General features: G+C 44.9%; 1 protein-coding gene across 4 annotated transcripts in view; it reads right to left on the reverse strand.

Annotated features, from left to right (window-relative positions):
* The window catches only part of LOC146210324 (uncharacterized), a 234232-nt gene that overhangs the window by 104827 nt on the left and 107407 nt on the right, over positions 1-21998 (reverse strand). For 2 of the 4 annotated variants that reach the window (XM_084609560.1, XM_084609555.1), the window contains exon 3: positions 21738-21850. In XM_084609560.1, the coding sequence (XP_084465686.1) occupies positions 21738-21850 (113 nt within the window). Of the gene's footprint in view, positions 1-17051; positions 17160-21737; positions 21851-21998 lie in introns of those variants that run through there. The other 2 variants (XR_014708953.1, XR_014708952.1) reach the window with 2 other exon arrangements.

Consider the following 21998-nt stretch of genomic DNA (forward strand, 5'->3'; position numbering starts at 1 on the left):
CAATGTAGTCGAGACCTTGAACAGCTACTATGATCCTACACCAAATGAAATAGCAGAAAGTTTTAAGTTCTTCAATCGCTATCAGAAAGAAGAAGAATCTGTGCAGGAATTTATTGTCGCTATACGACAAATAGCACAGAACTGCAATTTTTCGTCTGTGCTAGAAAGAATGATCAGAGACCGCATCGTGTGTGGCGTCCGATCAGAGTTTACAAAAGCAGCTTCTGGCAATAAAAGACCTGTCGCTAAAGGAAGCAGAGGCTCTAGCACTAGCTGCAGAAAGCGCCGAACTAGATTCGCGAGGCATAACCGGCGAGGCTCGGGATCCAAACGTGTTCAAGATAACTCATCGGCGCCAATCAGCGATACGAAAGCAACCGCGAACGCAATGCCAGTGCTGCGGTAACTACGGCCACAAGACTGCAGTATGTCGCTTTAACAGAGGGCAATGTTTCAAATGCAGACGATACAGGCATCTAGCGAAGATGTGCTCAGCGGCCGACAGCGTTAACAGAACTGGTACCATGGAAGCACAGAAGCGGCAGAAATCGGAAGACAGTGATAGCAGTACATCGCAGATATGGTCCCTCCGTAAGGCGGCGCAGACGCTGCTACCGCCCATTCAGAAAACATTCACATGGAACGGCGTTGACCTAAAAATGGACACTGATACTGGATCCCCAGTCTGCGTCATTTCAAAAGCTATTTATGACAAACATCGCAATGAATGGCCTCCGCTCGCGAAATCGCCGATAAAGTTATCGTGCTATCTTGGAAAGCTACCAGTGCTGGCCGTCATGAACATGGACGTGTTATCAAGCAACTACAGTGGAATGCAATCTGGTGGTGTTAAACTGCAGAGGCCCCAGTCTGTGGCCGGGATTTATTGCAGAAACTGAAGGACACCGGAATGACTCTCCTGCACGTAAAGGCGCAGACTAACGTGGCCAGCACGGTTCCGCCAGCTGCCCATCAACCTGCCGGGGAAATTCTGAACAGTTATGCTGATCTTTTCGGCGAGGGCACCGGACCCTTGAAAGGCCCGCCACACGGATTCATCTCAAGAGCGGAGCAACCCCCAAGTTTTTCAAAGCAAGGAAGGTTCCTTTTGCGTACAAAGAAAAAGTTTCACAGGAGCTGGATAGGCTTACGGAAGCAGGGATAATATCGCCTGTACCATATTCGGAATGGGCCACACCCATTGTTCCCGTCTTGAAGAAGGACGGCTAAGTGCGCCTTTGCGGAGATTTTAAAGCCACACTAAATCCTGTGTGTGAGATTGAGCAATACCCGCTACCAGTTATTGACGACATGTTTGCCAATTTAGCGGGAGGAGAACGGTTCAGTGTGCTAGACCCGAGAGACGCCTATAGCCAGGTAGCGTTGGACGAGGAGCCGAGGAAACTGGCCGTCATCAACACTCGTAAAGGGCTATACTGCTACAATCGGCTACCATTTGGAATCTCTTCTGCGCCAGCAATCTTTCAGCGGAAAATTGAATCCGTGCTCCAAGGGTTAACCGGCGTGCAGGTCTATCTTGACGATGTGCTGATAGCTGACAAGAGCCAAGATGACTCAAACCTGAAAGCAGTACTGCAACGCTTCAGGGAAAATGGCACTAAGCTGCGCGCTGACAAATGTCGCTTCGCCGAGCAAGCAGTTTATCTCGGTCACCGCATTGATAAAAACGGGTTGCACCCGGTTGAAAAGAACATCGACGCTATCAGACTAGCCCCTTCTCCACGTAATGTTACAGAGTTGCGTGCCTTTCTTGGGTTTATCACCTTCTACCATAAGTTTCTCCCTAACCTGTCCACCTTACTTGCGCCTTTGTATAAGCTACTGAAGAAACGAGCCAGGTGGATGTGGAGCGATAAAGAACAAGCAGCATTCAAACTGTCGAAAAAGGCTCTTTGCGCAGCCCCTGTGTTGACATATTTCAATCTGAAGCTCGAACTACTTTTGGAATGCGATGCCTCACCTCACGGTGTGGAAGCGGCACTTTTCCATTGCATTAATGGGGAAATGAGGCCCATCGGATTTCGGTCCCGGACCTTAACTTCGGCCGAAAAGAACTATTCTCAGATCGAACGTGAAGCGTTGGATCTCGTTTTTGGTGTTTCACGTTTCCGGGACTACCTCCTTGGCCGGGAGTTCAAACTTGTGACGGATCATCGGCCACTGCTCGGCCTTCAACGAATGGATCGTCAGACCCCCATCATGGCCGCCGCGAGAATACAAAGATGGGCTCTTCTGCTGGGAGCGTACAAATACAAGCTGCTTTGCAAATCCAGAAAAATGATGGTTAACGCGGACACCCTAAGCCGTTTACCTCAAACCTTGCAGGAAACGGAGACCGCACCGGAAGGAGACGCAGAGTTTGTCCTCGCCATCGACCAGTGGGACCAATCGGCCATCACTATAGAAGAATTGCGGTCACTCACATAAACGGACGTGGTACTAGCACTTGTCCGCAGGTACGTCCAGGAGGGTTGGCCCAAAGCATGTTGCTCCGGTAACACGGAGGTGTTGCATTACTACAAAAAGCGACATGAATTATCTGTTCAGGATGGCCTCCTACTGTGGGGACATCGTGTAGTAGTCCCCAAACAGGCGCGCGGTAGACTGCTGATGATATTGCACGAAGCCCATCGGGCGTCTGCACCATGAAGAAGGTAGCACAGTCCAAATTTTGGTGGCCGGAGATCGACCGGGACATTAGCCGAATAGCCGATGAATGCAGAAACTGTGTCCAGGCTTTACCAATGCCTCCAGCACGTGAACCAGTAAACGGGCCAGCTACAGAAGAAAAATGGTCCCGATTGCACCTCGATTTCGCTGGACCTATCAGGGACAAAATGTTGCTGATCGTGGTTGATTCCCACAGCAAATGGATCGAGGCCCTTCCACTGTCGAGTGCAACGTCAAGCAGCACGGTAAACGCGCTGTGTACGCTCTTCAGCCAGTTCGGACTACCGCGCACTGTAGTAACTGATAACGGCACGTCCTTTACCGGGTCGGATTTCGCTGAATTCATGAACAGGAAGGGCATTGCCCACATTCGAACACCGCCCTACCACCCACAAAGCAATGGGCTGGCAGAAGGCGCGGTCAGAACGGTTAAGGATGGGTTAAAGAAGATGCCTGGCGTGGATCTCTCAACTGCACTCGCACGAGTTTTGTGCCGATACCGGAATTCCCCAAGGCAGTCGAGCCTATCACCTTCAGAGTTACTGTTAGGTTATCGACTACGCACCAGACTTGACATGTGTTTTCCTCTCAGGAACAAACCTGTCCAGAGCAGAGCAGCTACACCAGAGTCGGACGACGCCAGCGGGAGTTTAGCTCCGGAGGACCCTGTACTGGTCCGTATCTACGGCGTTGGTGACAAGTGGACACCCGGAAAGGTGAAGTCAACAACAGGAGCTCGACTAGTCACCGTCAAGACGGAGGATAATGTGGTGGTCCGTCGTCATGCTGATCAAATCCGCAAGCGCAACGTCGAGGGATCCACACTCACGGGTACAGACAGTCCAGCAGCAGAACCAGTGGACCACCCGCTGGCTAATCAGAACAACGCATCCACGTCAGAGCCCGCAGACCCTGCTCCCCAAGAGACACAGCTGCGCAGGTCTACCCGGGTCAAGAAACCTATGGATCGCTATGGTTATTAGGAGGAAGGGATGCTATCGCCATCTATGAACCGGAAACGGCACCAACCTTTTCATTCTTTCTTTCCTTCTTTCCGCTCACCCCTCTGACTTTTACCCCTTGATCTGGAAATAAACCGTCGTACTTTTGGCCTGGCTACGCTGTCAGATGCATCACTCGGGAGCAGCGTTCCCATTGACTACGCCTTTCCAACAGTGGTGTTCCCATTGACTGCGCCTTTCCAACACACTGTTTTTTGAGGAGAAAACTGAAATCCATTTGTGTCTGCCCATGCTGCTAGTTTATTTATGGTCAACTGCACCTGTCTCTCACATGTAGATACGTCGAGGATGTGTACGCAATCTGTAGATAGTCAACATAAGCTGAATACATTATGGATTTCAGGATAACTGTGCTTATGGAATTCATTTTTACTATAAAGAGAGTTGTGCTTAAGACGCATCCCTGTGGTACGCCATTCTCCTGTACAAAGTTCTTTGAAAATGTTGAGCCCAAGCGCACACGGAATGAGCGATTTGACAAGAAATCCTTTAGACAGTTTAACATCCTACCACGTATGCCTAAACCTGCTAGGTCACGAAGGATGCTAAATCGCCATGTAGTGTCATGCCTTTTCCATATCAAAGAAGACTGCAAGGCAGTGCTGTTCGTGAATAAATGCTTCACGAACAGTGTTTTCAAGGCAGACTAGATGGTCCGTGGTAGAACATGCTGTTTTCAACCCACATTGGTGAATGTCTAGAAGTTTTCAGGAATGAAGAACAAAGGCTAATCTGGTATTAAGAACACTTTCAAAAGGCTTTGGAAGACAACTTGTGAGAGCTATGGGTCTATAACTGCTGGGGGCCATTGGTGGCTTTCCTGGTTTCAGGAAAGGCACAATAGTAGCTTTTTTCCAGGCCTCAGGAATACTCCTAGATACCCACACTTTGTTGAAAAATTTAAGAAGTGTTTCTAAAGCAGGTGTAGAAAGCTATGCAAGCATCTGATAGTGAATTTGATCTGAGCCAGGTGCATTCTTCTTGCCGGCAGATAGAACAATGTTTATTTCTTGTAGCGTTATTAACTTGTTATATGCTTCATTTATACTTCCACTTGTTGGCAGTTTTTGTTTTTCAGCCTTGTTTTTGTATGTTATTGAAGATTTTGGGTAATGTAGTGAGCTGGAATTGCAGAAAAGCTCGCCTAGAATATCTGTCTGTTCCTTTAAGTTTGTTTGGGTGCTAGGAGATGTTAGAAAGGGGACTGTGTACAGGGAGAAGTTACCATCCAGTTTGTGAACAAGCTCCCACATTTTTTTATGTGATTCAGCTATTTATTGATGATATGTATTTTTGCCAAGAAACCTTCTCAGCATTTCGGCAGACGTACCGTGCCCTAGCTTTCGCCTGATTGAATTTTACAAGGTTTTCGTTTGTAGGGCACCTCGGAAAAGACCTTTTCCAGGCTGGCTTCAGACTGGAATAGAGCCCAGTTCTCAAGGTGCAGCTTCCACCGCTTGGGTTTGTTTAGAATGATGGAGGGTGAGGGTGTTAGGCTGATAATGACAGGCAAATGATCACTTCCTAGAGGATTGTCAAAGACGTCCCATTTAAAATCAGTAAATATTGATGGGGAGCTAAATGATAAATCTAAACGCTCATTTTCCCCGTGCTTGGGGAGCTTTATGTATGCTTTCCTGTATTTAGCAGGCAGACATCATTGCATAATATAAAATCTTCTAATATACGACCTCTAGTGTGTGTGATCGCTTCTCCAGAAAGTGGAGTGCGCATTAAAATCTCCAACCGGACATGGTTTTGCCAGTTGTTCTAAAAGCTCTTCCAGATCATGAAGGGTTACAATTAGGTGCGGTTGGAGATACAGTGAACACATATAGTTATTGTTTTATAATGAATGATAGACAGCAACAGCTTCGAACTTGGTTTTGAGGCTAATTTCACGTGTTGCTACTCCATTCTGCACTACAATAGCGACACCTCCAGATAGCCTATTTGATTCTTTTCGGTCGCAGCGAAAGACGTGTCCTTTTAAAATGTTTTGGTGTGGTCCTAAGTTAGCTTCCTGTAGGCAAAGGGCTACAGGAGAAAATGAATGTAAAATGCCTTTTATATCGTTGTAGTTGTTTACGAGACCTCGGCAGTTCCAGTGTATGAGGAACGCCATTTTTTTTATGGAATGAACCTGAATTTAGGTTTCAGGTTTGTCTGGTCCTGTTATAAGAGTTTTTTCTCTCCGTTATCTTTCCAGAGTTATGCCGCCGCTGCAGCGTGGACGAGGAAGGGGTTGTGTCCATTGTCTCGGGGGCTTTGGACGTTTGGGGAGAGTTAGGAGTGTTGGTTGCAGGCTTCCCTTCTGGGGGAGGCCTTTTGGGATGTTGGCTCTGGGGCCAGTGTGCCCTGTTTCTGCGATGGCAGGGCAGCTTTCACTCCTTCTGCCTGGGGCAGGGATGGCCCTGCCTGAGGCTTAACCTCGGCGGAGACCAAATCCTGTTGTGGTGTGCTGCCCCTATGCTCCACCACATTGGAATAGTTCGGTTTGGCTGTGAACAAAAAAGTGCCGTTTAACAAGATATGGCTGTCGTGCCTCTTTAAACGTTATGTTTTCATTGACTTTTATGGTAATGATGTCCTTTTCCTTCTTCAGAGAAGGACATGACCGTGAGTATGCCACGTGTTCACCTGCACAGTTCGCGCAGTGCGGTGCAGCTTCACACTCGTCAGATTTATGTTCAGTTGAGGCACATTTTGCGCATGTTTGTCGGCCATGGCAGCTCTGGGAGCCACGACCGAATCTTTGGCAGTTGAAACAAAGCCTAGGGTTTGGGATGTAGGGCCGGATGTCTACTTTGATGTAACAAACTTCAATGGATTCAGGGAGTTTGCTAGAGTTGAAAGTCAGAACTATGTGCTTTGTAGGTAATTACTTGGTTGTTCTTTCGGATTTTGATCCTGTGTACACCGATTACATTTTGCTCGGAAAGACCTTCTAGAAGATCTTCAGTGAGTGACAGGAAGTCAGTCTCTGATATCATGCCTTGGACTGTGTTCAAGCACTGACTGTTATTGGGCTATCCCCAAATGTAGCAAGTTGCTGAAGGTTGCTGTACTGGAGTTTGCTTTGCAGCTCAAGCAGGAGATCCCCGCTAGCCAGTTTACTAACTTTGTATCCTGAGCCTAGTATGGTTGTGAGAAACCTAGATACTGCAAAAGGGGATATTAGCCGAGCTTGTTTGGCGGGGCTTTCACTGTGGATCACATGATATTTAGGGCATTGGTCCGCCCTTTCTTGGAAAGGCAATCAGTTTGGAGCAAGAAGCCATAAATAATGTATGATGTTCGGCTGCGGTGCCAGCCACCCACCATGGAGCCCAACGAGGGGAAGGGGCAGGAATTGGCAGGCAAGTCCTGTCCACGTCAGCTGTACACTGTAACTATAACGTAATATGGCGTATAAGATAGGAACGTGAAAGATGAAGGGAAGGATAGGAAAAGGCGACTGCCGGTTTCCCCCGGGTGGGTCAGCCCGGTGGTGCCGTCTATGGGAAGTGTGGGCCAAAGTGGTGTGTTGCCTCCGTCGAGGGGCCTTAAAGGTTCAAACACTCGGCATCAGCTCAACCACTAGGATCCCCTTTTCCCCAGACACGACGATGCCACGCACGGCTAAGCGTGGGTGCTCGGGGTCCGTGGTGTCGCACAAAACACACAAACACCTGCTTTAACAGGTGCCCCCTGCGGGGAGAGGCCATGTTTTGTTAGGACCCCAGGTCTATTCCAAAATAAAGTAAAAACAGTCTGTTATCAGACGCTGATTGTACTTGATTTTGTGCCTGTCTATTTTATAATGATTATTTTTTGTAATTTTAATGACATGTATAACATGTTATTACACTTCTGATTTTCAATGCGTGCAGTTGTGCCGAGCAAGTGTGAGCCGGAGATGCATGTAGTACGCGTCACCACTAAAACGAGCAGCCCCGTTGTACAGGAAGCCAGTCAGTTATCGATCCATAAAACGCACTGCGTCAAGAGGCAAGACGTCGCTGCCTGCTACGACCCACAGATGGATCCGAGACCCAAGAAAAGACTGCACATACAAGGAGAGATGGAAAGCAGACTATGCCTGGATCATGGCCACCTCGGACGACAGCCGCCAGGAGCAAGGCAAACTATGAATAAACCAGTCAGCAGTTCTAACAGTATGTGCGATCAGACCGAGCTATTTGAAAGTGGTTCGGTCAGGTGCCCAATCTTACGTAGGTATTGAGAAATTTGTTGATGTTCGAGCATTTTAATGTGATTTATTTCAAAACGATATGCATCTGAACTTCAACTTGTGTCATGAACAGCAGTTTCCACTTCATAGATGGCAATTTAGTGCAAAAAAATTCACGCAAAAGTGCAATATAAACTATATTCCTCAGCCGGCATGCGTCAATGACACCCCCCCACGGTAAGCGTATGCCCGATTTCAATAGCAGGAAGTTGTGGTCAGCCTAAGCTGCGGACAAAAATCACTCCTTGCACTTTGTCTCTGATTTCCTCCATATGTTGAGGAATGTGCAGGACAGTTTGTTCAGCACCCTATAAAAACTGCATGGTATGGATCCATGAGAAAAGCCAGTTAGATGAACAGAGGCATTATCATATACTGCACAAAGAAAAAAGCATCAGTCTAGCATGATGAGACTGTATGAGCAGTTCTTGTTCAAGATGGAGCCTGGAACAACAAAAAATTCAACTACATTCTTTTACATCTTCCTAGTGTCCACTCAATGCTCTCATATATTCTGATCTGCTTATATGTAACAGGGTAAGCAGGTTTCAATGCATGATCTTGCACGTAAAAACCATCAGCATGACAATACTGACAAAGGCGACTATTTCCATTTGTGCACTCCCAGAAATGTTTTCTCATTTCAGTTTTATATTTTTAAAGCCAAATTCTATAGCCCCATATTGGTGCTTCCCTTGGCTTATTCACGAATGGACTCCATTCCTCGTGTAGCCCCATCTTTGCTAGTGGCGGATCTGGAAACGGACTGATGCTGCTGACGACAGACTATCCAACGTGATTTCAGAAGTGCAGATGTGGAAGATAGAGTTTTCAGCGACAGTAAAAGAGTTCCCGCCGAACATTGAAGATCGGTCATCTGCGCTGACGACCAGGACGTAATGCCTAGCTCGCGTGGTCATCCTGTGTTACACAAATGCAACGAGCACCGCAGATTTTCCACGAAAAACGCCTGTGCTTTTCCTGAAGGGACATTGACGGTAGACGGCATGGCTCCTATATAACGTCGAACAAGCCTGGGGGGACTATCACTCTGGAGCAGACCAGGCAGCCGTATGGTTGCGCAGCGATTTACCTTGTTTACCATTTGTGCAGCTATGTTTGTATTTTAGCCACTCAATATTTAGCTCCTGGTCTGCTCCAAGTGTGCTTGGTTTTTTGTGTGTTTTGTGGTGTGTATCTTGCAAATGTGTATATGAAGTTTACCTTTTCAGCCTTTTGCGCTCTGCCGCTGAACTACAAGTAATTTTTTTATCAGACTGGCCACTAGCTTATATAGCTATCGGTCGAAACAGTGTTTGCACATATTGTTATCGCAATAAAGTTCCCTTCCAAAACCAGTCACGCAACTTCTTTATCCAGGTGTAGCCACCGCTTATGGCACATGCAGAATGTTCTTCTTAAGATATTACAGTTGATGAAGATGACGGTTTCACTGCAGTGAAGGAGACTGCACCAGAACTTATGCAGCAAGCTTAGACACCACCAGGAGAAACATGCAGAGCCTGGTCCAGTGCACCCATTACAGCCCAATGTTGACAAGACGTGTTGGCAACTTGCCTCCTTAACAAAAAGAGTGCGATGTCATACCATTGGTACCCAGGTACCAGAACATTTGTCTTGTACCAGCCTAAATCATCATGTTTAGAGAGATGTGTAAAGCCATTCTAGAGTTGTTTTTATCAAAAAGAGCTGCATTACATAAAAGCAGAACTGGGAATTCATGAGCAGCCTTATCAAAGACAACAGCCCGTTTGCATAAAACTATGGTGTAAAGCCAACAGATCTGTCGGCCTAGATGACTCACGCCGTTCTCAGTCGTCTATGGCAGAACACCCTACATCCCTCTCAACGCGCAGTTGGGCCTTCCCCGTTAGACTACGTCACCAATTGACTCCGCCCAACGACTTTGTTTCGCCCGCCTCGACGCTCACCGCAACCTTCTCACGGCTCATGTGCGTGTGAGAGTGGCCAATGCAGCATCACCACCACTTCCCACCTTCCGGTCTGGTGACTTGGTCCTCGTTCGCCGCACCGTCCGCACGACTGGCCCTGCCACGAAGCTGATGCCCCGATACTGCGGCCCTTACCGTGTCGTTGAACGGCTCGGCCCCGTGACATACCGCCTCGGAGACCTCCCCAAGCATGGACGATGCAGTGTGCACCACATTTTCACGGAGCATGTGTAAACATGAAGCAATATGTCAACAGCGCCAGCATTGACTCCGACTTAGATACCGGGTCATCACCACTACTGTCGTCGCCAGCTGCCTCACTGCCTTCCCCACGAAATGCCGCCCCATAAGTGGAGCACCTGCAACAGCTCACTGAAACTCCCCCCCCCCCCCCCCCCCGGTGGAAAGATGTTACGGTGCACGCCGAGGAGCGCTGCGCCAGAAAAGGAAGAGGCGCAGGACGAGCGCGAGACAAGCGCGCGGCGCCAGCGCGAGGGTTAGAGAACAAAAGAAGAGCGCTGGGGCAAGTTGTGTTTGCCTGGTGTCCTCTGTTCTGTGTCTATCTCTAGGCGAGCACAGGGTCCCGCAACATTATATAACGCATTACAAGTTCTTCAATAAGATGACTGAAGGACAAATTTTGCAGCTTATGTGATGTGTCGCACTGAAACCAAACTTGTCAACATGCATGGCAGTTTTCTTGCCTCGCAGTGTTGAGTGCAAAAGCTGCCGCAGAAACAAAACGATCTCAGTTTCTGTGGGACGGAGCCACGAAGGAGGCGAGTATATCCGTGATGGTGCGGTTAACACGCTCCACGAGGCCATTGCACTGGGGATGATTGACGGATGTAGTGGAATGTGCAATGCCAAAGAAGCGGAGGGCTCGCTCAAATTCATGGGACAAACACGAGTATAAAAATCGATGTATCTAAATGCAGATAACTACGGATTTGCTGAAGGACGGGGGGATATCGTGTTAGAAAAACTGGCCACCTTGTATACGCAGTGCCTGATGTCATCGACGGTACCGGAACCATGGAAGAATGCAAACATTATCCTCATTCATAAGAAAGAGGACTCTAAGGACCTTAAAAATTACAGACCAATCAGCTTACTGTCTGTTACGTATAAGGTATTTACTAAGATATGCGGATGATACCACTTTAATGGCAGAAAGTGAAGTGGAACTCAAGAGACTTCTGATGCGCGTACAAGAAGAGAGTGAGAAGTTTGGGCTTAAACTGAACATTAAAAAGACGAAGATCATGGCGTCTTGCCCTATCGAGTCCTGGAGCATCAATGGACAAGAAGTGGAAGCTGTGACAGATTTTCTGTTCTTGGGCGCCAAGATTACCTCGGAAGGAGACTGCAGCCATGAAATTAGGAGACGCCTGCTTCTGGGAAAGAGAGCAATGGTTAGCCTTGACCGCCTAGTAAAGAGCAGAGACATTAGTCTGCCAACCAAGATCCGTATAACCCGTGCTATGGTCTTTCCAGTTGTGATGTATGGATGCGAGAGTTGGACTGTGAAAAAGGCTGACCGCCGAAGAATTGACGCGTTTGAATTGTGGTGCTGGCGAAGACTCTTAAGAGTTCCTTGGACTGCCAGAAGATCAAATCAGTCGATATTGTCGACCATAAACCCTGACTGCTCATTGGAGGGTCAAATTCTAAAGTTAAAGCTCAGCTACTTTGGTCATCTGATGAGAAGAGAGGAGTCGCTGGAGAAAGATTTGGCGTTGGGAAAGGTTGAGGGTCGCCGGAGAAGGGGTAGGCAGCGAACGCGATGGTTAGATGGCATTCTCGAGGCATTGCAGATGAAGCTATGCGATGTTAAGAAGATAGTGAGAGACCGGAAAGCGTGGCGTGACATGGTCCATAGGGTCACGAAGAGTCGGACACGACTGAACGCCTGAACTGAACTGAAGGTAATCGCTAATAGAATCAGAACAACCTTAGACTTCAATCAAGCAAAGGATCAAGGAGGGTTTCGGAAACTGTACTCTACTATCGATCATATCCATACCATCAATCAGGTGATAGAAAAATGCTCGGAATATAACCAGCCCTTATACATAGCATTCATTGATTACGAAAAAGCATTTGACTCAGTTGAAACCTCGGCGGTGATGCAGGCATTGCGAAATCAGGGGGTAGACGAGCCGTACGTGAAAGTGCTGGAAGATATATATAGTGGCTGCACAGCAACCATAGTTCTGCATAAAGAAAGTAACAAAATTCCCATAAAGAAAGGTGTTAGGCAAGGAGACACAATCTCCCCAGTACTATTCACAGCTTGCTTAGAGGAAGTATTCAGAGACTTGGAAGGGGAGCAGTTAGGGATAAGGGTAGATGGAGAATACCTCAGTAATCTGCGATTTTCTGATGACATTGCCTTGCTAAGCAACTCGGGAGATGAACTACAAATAATGATTGATGACCTAAACAGGAAAAGTAGAAAGGTAGGCTTGAAAATCAATATGCAGAAGACTAAGGTAATGTTCAACAGCCTCGGGAAGGAACAGCAGTTTACATTAGGTAGCGAAGTACTGAAAGTAGTAGGCGAATATGTCTACTTAGGACAGGTAGTAACCGCAGATCCGGACCATGAAAAGGAAATAACAAGAAGAATAAGATCGGGATGGAGCACATTTGGCAAGCACTAGCAGATTATGTCTAGCAGCTTACTGGTATCGCTCAAGAGGAAAGTATACAACAGCTGCATCTTACCTGTACTCACCTATGGGGCTGAAACGTGGAGGCTAACCAAGAAAGTTCTACTTAAGTTGAGGACAACCCAGAGGGCTATGGAACAAAAAATGGTAGGGGTAACATTAAGAGATAGGAAGCGTGCAGAGTGGGTCAGAGAAATAACTCAAGTTACCGACATTCTAGTGGAAATTAAGAAGAAGAAATGGACATGGGCAGGACATGTAGTGCGAAGAGAGGATAACCGATGGTCGCTTAGGGTAACAAACTGGTTTCCAAGGGAAGGAAAGCGTAGGAGGGGGCGGCAGAAAGTTAGGTGGGCGGATGAGATTAAGAAGTTCGCAGGGGTCAAGTGGATGCAGCTAGCACACAACCGGGTTAAGTGGAGAAATATGGGAGAGGCCTTCGCCCTGCAGTGGGTAGAGTCAGGCTGATGATGATGATGATCTAAATGCCTAACATATGATAGACATGATACAGTGACATAACATGATAATAGTGGCCACAGTGAAAGTGCGTGAAAAAGCAACAAAAATTCCCAGTCCTTAACAACCAACAAAGGCTAAAAAAGGTGGATGCGCAGAAAACATTTTTTATATTAGAACTTGTTTAAAAAACCGCAGAGAAACTTATGAGATGGACAAAAAATAATAAGTAAGTTAAACATTAAAAAAGAAGAGAGAGAGATGCAAATGTTGAAACAAAATTGAAAGCCAACCAATTGACACTGCAAAACAAAAAACCAACAATGAATTAAACAATATGCCTGACTGCAATTCAAAATGTATAAAACGAAGGCATGTAAAGAGTGCAAATAAAATCAAAGATAAAATCAAGCACAATAAGAGAGAAAAGGAATTTCTTTGTTTGAAATGAAAACTGAGGATGTGCTGACGCATTCATCCTTGTGCTTAGCAATCAAAGCGGCTTCCACTATTTCGCGTGTAAGCTTGTTATGGGATCGGTTTAGAATGGTCGTTTTCTGAAAGTAAGGGGAGCATTTTCTATTGCGGTCGCATGTGCGACAATGCACTGGCAGGTTTTTGGACGATGACCCTGAAAAATCATTGCTATGCTCCATTAAAGATGAATAATACATTGGCCAGTTTGGCTGATGTATGCTTTGCCACAAGATAGAGGGATGGAGTATACGAGCCCTTCTGCGCATGTTACAGCGGGATTCTTGTGCCTTGTGGTGCAGCCATTATCTCTCTGTCGTTTTGTTGACCATGCGACAAAGTCTTCATAGGCGGTGCGGGGCTGAAAAGACCACGTGAACGCCTGCCTTCTTACCAATCTTCTTGACATTATGAGAAATCTTGTGGATATAAGGTATTATTGCTACCTTATTTCGCTGTTGGACTTCAGCTGAAGGGCCTGTCATCTTCATTTTGTAGTTCTTTAACATTTTTCTAGCGACAGAAGAAAGAAGTTTCTGCGGGAATCCCGACTGCGTCAGCCTGCACACTAGAGCTGAAAAGTTATCCTGAAATTTATGCTTGCGTGACTTCGTCAAGGCGTTGCTAAAACCAGATTGCACAATATTCCTTTTAACCAACTTTGAATGAGCAATACCATAAGCTAAAATGGGTTTCTTGCTTCTTGGTTCGAACGCCCAGCAAACATGATTAGGAGTGAAAATAAGTCTTAGCTCGAGAAAACAAATGGAATTATTGTCTGGCACTTCGTGGGTCAGCTCAAGTGGCGCCATTGTGTTCGCAAACACGGTCAGAACTTGAGGTACCCGACTTAAAATGGTTTCATTATTGCAACCTAAGATAACTAAGTAATCATCTACGAACTGGAAGATCTTTAAAATGCATGAGTTATCAAAGCTTTCATTAAGAGCTCTGTCATGCATGCCGAGGTAAAGGTCACTGAGAACTGGGGCAATGCATGATCCTATAAAGATCCCCTGCCTTTGTATAAAAAGAGACCTATTCCAATCTGCAAAGGTTGATTTGAGGTAAACCGACAAATTTCCAAAAAACCATCAACAGTAATGGCTGTCCAAATATGGCGCCGTGGCTTTTCAGAATAAGTGCGGCATTAGTGTTGATGGTTTTTTGGAATTGTTGTCGGTTTACCTCAAATCAACCTTGCAGATTGGAATGGGTCTCGTTTTATACAAAGGCAGGGGATCTGTACAGGATCATGCATTGCCCCAGTTCTCAGTGACCTTTACCTCTGCATGCATGACAGAGCTCTTAATGAAAGCTTTGATAACTCATGCATTTAAAGATCTTCCGGTTCGTAGATGATTACTTAGTCATCTTAGGTTGCAATAATGAAACCATTTTAAGTCGGGTATCTCAAGTTCTGACCGTGTTTGCGAACACAATGGCGCCACTTGAGCAGACCCACGAAGTGCCAGACAAGAATTCCATTCGTTTTCTCGAGCTAAGACGTTTTTTCACTCCTAATCATGTTTGCTGGGCGTTCGAACCAAGAAGCAAGAAACCCATTTTAGCTTATGGTATTGCTCATTCAAAGTTGGTTAAAAGGAATATTGTGCAATCTGGTTTTAGTAACGCCTTGACGAAGTCATGCAAGCATAAATTTCAGGATAGCTTTTCAGCTCAAGTGCGCAGGCTGACGCAGTCAGGATTCCCGCAGAAACTTCTCTCTTCTGTGGCTAGAAAAATGTTAAAGAACTACAAAATGAAGATGACAGGCCCTTCAGCTGAAGTCCAACAGCGAAATAAGCTAGCAATGATACCTTATATCCACAAGATTTCTCATAATCTCAAGAAGATTGGTAAGAAGGCAGGCGTTCACGTGGTCTTTTCAGCCCCGCACCGCCTATCAAGACTTTGTCGCATGGTCAACAAAACGACAAAGAGAGATAATGGCTGCACCACAAGGCACAAGAATCCCGCCGTAACATGCGCAGAAGGGCTCGTATACTCCATCCCTCTATCTTGTGGCAAAGCATACATCAGCCAAACTGGCCAATGTATTATTCATCTTTAGTGAAGCATAGCAATGATTTTTCAGGGTCATCATACAAAAACCTGCCAGTACATTGTCGCACATGTGACCGCAATAGAAAATGCTCCCCTGTCTTTCAGAAAACGACCCTTCTAAACCGATCCCATAACAAGCTTACACGCGAAATAGTGGAAGTCGCTTTGATTGCTAAGCACAAGGATGAATGCGTCAGCACATCCTCAGTTTTCCTTTTTGAACAAAGAAATTGCTTTTCTCTCTGATTGTGCTTGATTTTATCTTTGATTTTATTTGTACTCTTTACATGCCTTCGTTTTATACATTTTGAATTGCAGTCCGTCATATTGTTTAATTCATTGTTTTTTTTGTTTTGCAGTGTTAATTGTTGGCTTTCAATTTTGTTTCAACATTTGCATCTCTCTCTCTTCTTTTTTCATGTTTAATTTACTTATTATTTTTTGTCCATCTCATAAGTTTCTCTGCGGTTTTTTAAACAAGCTCTAATATAAAAAATGTTTTCTGCGCATTCACCTTTTTTAGCCATTGTTGCTTGTTAAGGACTGGGAATTTTTGTTAATTTTTCACGCACTTTCCCTACGGCCACTATTATCATGTTATGTCACTGTACCATGTCAATCGTGTGTTAAGCATTTAGATTTATCGATTTTTTATACTCCTGTTTGATTTTGTTGCACCTGCTTTCGCCACGTGTAGATTTTGTTCCTCTAGTGGGCATTTCTCTGTTATATATATGACATGGTTGGCTGATTTCCAAAAATAAAGTCGCAGTTCAGTGCCTCTGCATCTTACGTGTTCCTCCGTCTTCGTCCTTGTCCGGCTACGCGCTGCAATAACTATGGAAAACCAACTAGCCCGACAGCTTGTCCTCTTTGTATTTTTTGTTCACAAGAAACTATGGGGGATGTGTATATGACCTACATGTAAAACAAGAGTGGGCACGGTGGACCCGGCACTGCAACGATGCTGACCAGGCAACTGTTCTTCGTTGTGCAGGCTTTGCTGGGAACCGCCGCAGTATCAACGGCTTCGAACTTCAACTGCGCAGATCACCATATCAGCATCGACAAGAGCGAACTCGTGCAAACCATCGAACACTTTGCAGTATCAGCTCCTCGTGGCCCTGATCTTCTGGCGACACCTTTTGGTCAGCGCCGCGTGACGTCATGGGTAGCCATACCTATAAAAGAGACCCTCTGTTGCTTCAGCCTCAGTGGGCACGGTGGACCGGCACTGCAACGATGCTGACCAGGCAACTGTTCTTCGTTGTGCAGGCTTTGCTGGGAACCGCCGCAGTATCAACGGCTTCGAACTTCAACTGCGCAGATCACCATATCAGCATCGACAAGAGCGAACTCGTGCGAACCATCGAACACTTTGCAGTATCAGCTCCTCGTGGCCCTGATCTTCTGGCGACACCTTTTGGTCAGCGCCGCGTGACGTCATGGGTAGCCATAGCTATAAAAGAGACCCTCTGTTGCTTCAGCCTCAGTGGGCACGGTGGACCCGGCACTGCAACGATGCTGACCAGGCAACTGTTCTTCGTTGTGCAGGTTGGTCCTTCTGAAACATTTAGCAGCGTTCGTAGTGACAACCGTTGCATTGTGGTCCTGCCGTGCCCACAGCAGTGTGCCAGTCTTGCTTACGAGTGTTTTCTGGTGTGCAAATTAGTTCTATGCAGCGATGTAGAAACCAATCCAGGACCAACGCAAAAGGAATTGTACAAACAAATATTTGAGGGCCAAAAACTATTCTTGATGAAGTAAATGAAATTAAAACACAGCTATGCAGCCTTAACAATGTACTTGCCACCCTGCAAAGTGCAGTAAAAGAAATAGACACCAAATTACATCAGTCTTCTACAACCGAGTTCCAAGCTGGTCAAGTAGGAACGACGCTGAAATCTTTAGAACAAGTGATGTCCTTTCAGACAAAGAAGCTAACCAATTTGGAGGACTATAGCAGGCATTCCAATCTGATTATATATGGAATTAAGGAGTCGGATGATGAAACAGAATCTACGATAAAAGAAAAAGTAGTCAATGAGGTATTTCAGGACAAGCTGGGCGTGAAGTGTGAGTCAATTGGCCGAATACACAGGCTAGGAAAAAACAAGGAAAACCAACCAATAATTATCCACCTTCAAGATTACAACGAAAAGAAGGCGATTTTTGCAAACTGCAAGAAACTAAAAGGGTCCAATATTTATGTCCAGAATGATTATTCTCCATCCATATTAAAAAAACGAAAACTTCTCTGGGAGAGTTGTAAACGGGAAAGAGATCTTAAAATAAAAGCTTCACTAATCCATGATAAGCTTAAAGTTGGTAAAAACACTTTTTATTGGGATGAAAGTTTAAACAAACGTGTAAAAATGTCCCTAACAACCTCTCCCGGAACGGACATATCTAGCGATTCCTCAAACATACAGGATTGGCGGGACACTAAAGGACCTCTTAAGCAGCTCAGGCTTATAAATGTCAATGCCCGCAGTGTGAGAAATAAAACTGATGAATTAGGAATGTTATTACTGAAGTATGATCCTCATATTACAGTATTAACGGAGACTTGGCTAAATGACGAAATAGGTGACGATGTATTTCCTTCACGCTATACTGTTTTCCGAAAAGATAGAGGTACCAGAGGTGGCGGTGTAGCCATCCTTATCAAAAATAGCATATCTGCCTATCAGCTGGAAGATATCTCTGACCTTGAATGTTTGCGTGTCAAGATAAAGTGTTGGGGACACAACTTTATTGTTTATGCTATCTACAGGCCACCCGATGCCCCTGTTGAATATTTGCAGAAATTGGAAGAAGGAATGGTCAGACATGCGAATAATAATATTGTATTAATGGGAGACTTTAATTTGCCAAATATTGATTGGGAGCGCCTTAATGCGGGGAATGTGCAGAACAAAAACATTAGCCTTACTTTCAACATTATGCTGCGTTACAACCTAACGCAGGTGGTACATGAACCAACACGTGTGCAGGGAACATGCAGCTCAATTCTGGATTTGGTTTTTGTTAGCCGGGATTTCCCAGAATATTTCGTTTCTATAGAACAAGGACTGTCTGATCACTGCATGGTGAGCGTCACCCTTCCACTTATGCAAATAGCGGAAAACTATTCTTCAGTGCTTTCTTACAAAGATTATTCTCATGCTGATGACGTTTCTATCATAAATTACATGGAAAATTGTCTTCCCGATTTTAACAGCGCCAGTGTCTGTTCCCTTTGGAATACTTTCAAAAGTATGTGTCTTCACTGCGTAGAAAAATTCATATCTACTAAGAGAAAGAAAGTTCATAAGCGTACAGCCTGGATGACACGCGATGTGATTCATGCTAAACGAAAGTTAAAAAGGTTAAAGAAAAAGCGTATCAATCCGAATAAAATAAAAGAAGCTCAGGATGTGCTTGAACAGAAGGTGAACGCAGCTAAACATTATTACTATAATACTTCACTGCCCAACTTCATTAAAAATGATCCTGATAAATTCTGGAAGCATATGAAGGAGAAAAAGAAATCAATTCCGCAATTAACAGTGGATGACACACTGATAACTGATGACAGACATAGCGCAGCACTTTAATGAATATTTTCAAAGTGTCTTTTCAGTATCAAATGTTATTACCGGGTTTTCCAAGAAGCGTGAATTTGATGCCAGTTTTGTTTCTTATGCTGGTATTGTCAATATGCTGGTAAATCTCAAAACCAAAACTACATGTGGCCCTGACGAAATACCGAATATCTTCCTAAAGCGGTATTCTGAACATGTCGCGAAATTTCTTGTTAAAATTTTTTCTGTTTCACTTTCATCGGGGGAGCTCCCGGCTGACTGGAGGGTGGCCCAAGTTGTTCCGGTATTCAAAAAGGGAGATCGAAAAATACTCCAAAATTATCGCCCCATCTCTTTAACATCTCAATGTTGCAAGCTCTTGGAGCACATTGTGGGAAATTGCATCAATGAATTCTTGGCTGAAAACAATGTGCTTACAGAGTTTCAGCACGGTTTCAGAAAGGGTTATTCGACTGTAACACAACTGGTATCCGTAATTCATAATTTTGCGTTATCCCTCGACAATAATGGACAAATAGATGTAATATTTTTAGATTTCACCAAAGCGTTTGATAAGGTGCCGCACGACAAATTAATATTTAAACTAAGAATGATTGGCATACCTGACATTTTTGTACACTGGATTATTGCTTACCTCACTAAACGAACGCAGTACGTTAAAATTGGCGAATGCAGCTCGGCTATTCTTCCAGTCACGTCGGGGGTGCCCCAAGGTAGTGTTCTGGGTCCCCTGTTATTCCTGATATATATTAATGACATCGTGAATGTTGTGAGTCCAGGTGTTCAAATCAGACTGTTTGCTGATGATTGCATTTTGTATAAAGATGTAACAACTCCACATGATCACATTGTCCTTCGAAATGATTTAAGCAACATATTAAATTGGTGCAGTGAATGGGGGATGTTGATAAACGCTGACAAATCAGTATTCCATGTTACTCGTAAAAAAGCCCCGCTTGTTTTCTCTTACTCACTTGGTTCTTCATCACTGCGCAGTACTAACAGCTACAAATACTTGGGTGTTACCTTAACTTCTACTCTGTCCTGGAGCTTACATATTAACACTATCTGCTCCTCTGCCTTCCGCAAACTCTGTTTCTTGAGACACAAACTAAAAAATGCACCCTCTTCCGTAAAGTTACTCTCTTACATCTCTTTCATTAGACCGAAGCTAGAGTATGCATGCATAGCATGGGATCCTCACACTAAGTCAGATATCAAGCACCTTGAGAAAATACAAAGAAAATCAGTTCGGTTTATATTTAATAAATTCGCTAGGTTTGACTCACCCTCTCAAACAATGATAGAAAATTCTATTCCCACACTTGAATCCCGCAGAAAACGGCTGAGGCTAGAATTCCTTTCTCTCCTGATAAATAACAAGCTTGCAATAAACCAGTCCCCATATATATCTCCTGCATCAACACGCTATACGAGACATCATCATCCTGACTCACTGGCGCCCTATTATGCTCGAACTAACACGTTTATGTTTTCCTTTTTCCCTCGCACAATATCAGATTGGAACACTATTTTACAGATGGCTATGCATTGCGATTAATATTGTATAATTTCTTATTACTTTTGTTGTTGTTCTTTGCTCTTTTTTGTACTCAACTATGCCCCTCTGCTTGGACCCGAGGGTCTGCAGTATGTAATAAATAAATAAATAAATAAATAAAACGACCTTGATAAAATGTTCATTATGGCAGTACAATATCCTTTCTAAAGTGTTATGCAGCTTTTCCTTCATTTTCCCAAGAAAGCTGCCATTAAGATCTTAGAGTGCTACTTACCAATTTCATGCAATGGCAAGTTCACATTTTATTTCTATTGTTCTCGCTTGTGCGACACACTTCTGCTCCCTCTTTCCTCGTATGCCAATGCGACTAGGAACCTAGCAAAATAATATAGCATGCTTTCGTGTCATGCACGTCCGTTGCCCAGAGGTGCAGACTAACCATTGAAGAACCAATCAGGGATCGTGCACGAACATGCCTGCAGGCAGCCAAATGTACAATTGCTTCGTGACGTTTCTCGCGTAGCAAGTGAATGGGACAGCATGGCTTGAAGCTTCATGAAACTGAAAAGTGCCATAATTGCATCTTCCAATCTTTCACTTCCTAAAATCTCATCTTAGGTATATGTTGAAATTTGTTTTCGTGTGCTTGAAAAACTCATTGAAACACATAAATTTAGGGGCACACTGGTCTCGAGGGTGCAATAAAAACCACAATTCGAATTTTAAAACTATCAGGTTTCTAAACTCTGTAAATATTTCAGGTGTAATATGAATTTATAGGAAGTCGGGAAACTAACTTTAAGTCAGTGTTTACACTAAAATAGCCCATTGTCATAATATAACGTATGCTTTCCGTTCCCTGCGCACGTTAGGTGCGGTCTTCGTCTCGTTTGGAAGAGTACATCTTCGTTTCAAATTGCATGCTCCAGTGTATAGTTTGAATCATTGGCTCGATAGATAGCAAAAGAAAACAAGCACATGTTCCTATTCACTGCCTGCCACACTATGCTGAAAGGAACCCTGCATCTCTCACCATCTGCTGCACAAGTCGACGTCGTGCCCCAGGATGCCATCTTGTCTAGTACCTTCGGCCTTGGACACTGGAGATTCCGCAACAATGTGCTGCCGACGAGAAAGCATGTGACGCTGCATAAGTATAGCAAAACGTCATTGATCGGTAATGTTAGAAATGTGCCTTTGTGTTGTGAGACACAGAGGAAAAGCATATTCCTGTGCCAAGTGACAGCGTCAAGGAAACGGGACCAATTAGGCAAGCGGGCCCATCAAGTAAGAA

This window comes from Amblyomma maculatum, chromosome 1, assembly GCF_055883805.1.
Source record: "Amblyomma maculatum isolate TAMU_Amacu chromosome 1, ASM5588380v1, whole genome shotgun sequence".
In the NCBI taxonomy this organism is placed as follows: Eukaryota; Metazoa; Arthropoda; class Arachnida; order Ixodida; family Ixodidae; genus Amblyomma; species Amblyomma maculatum.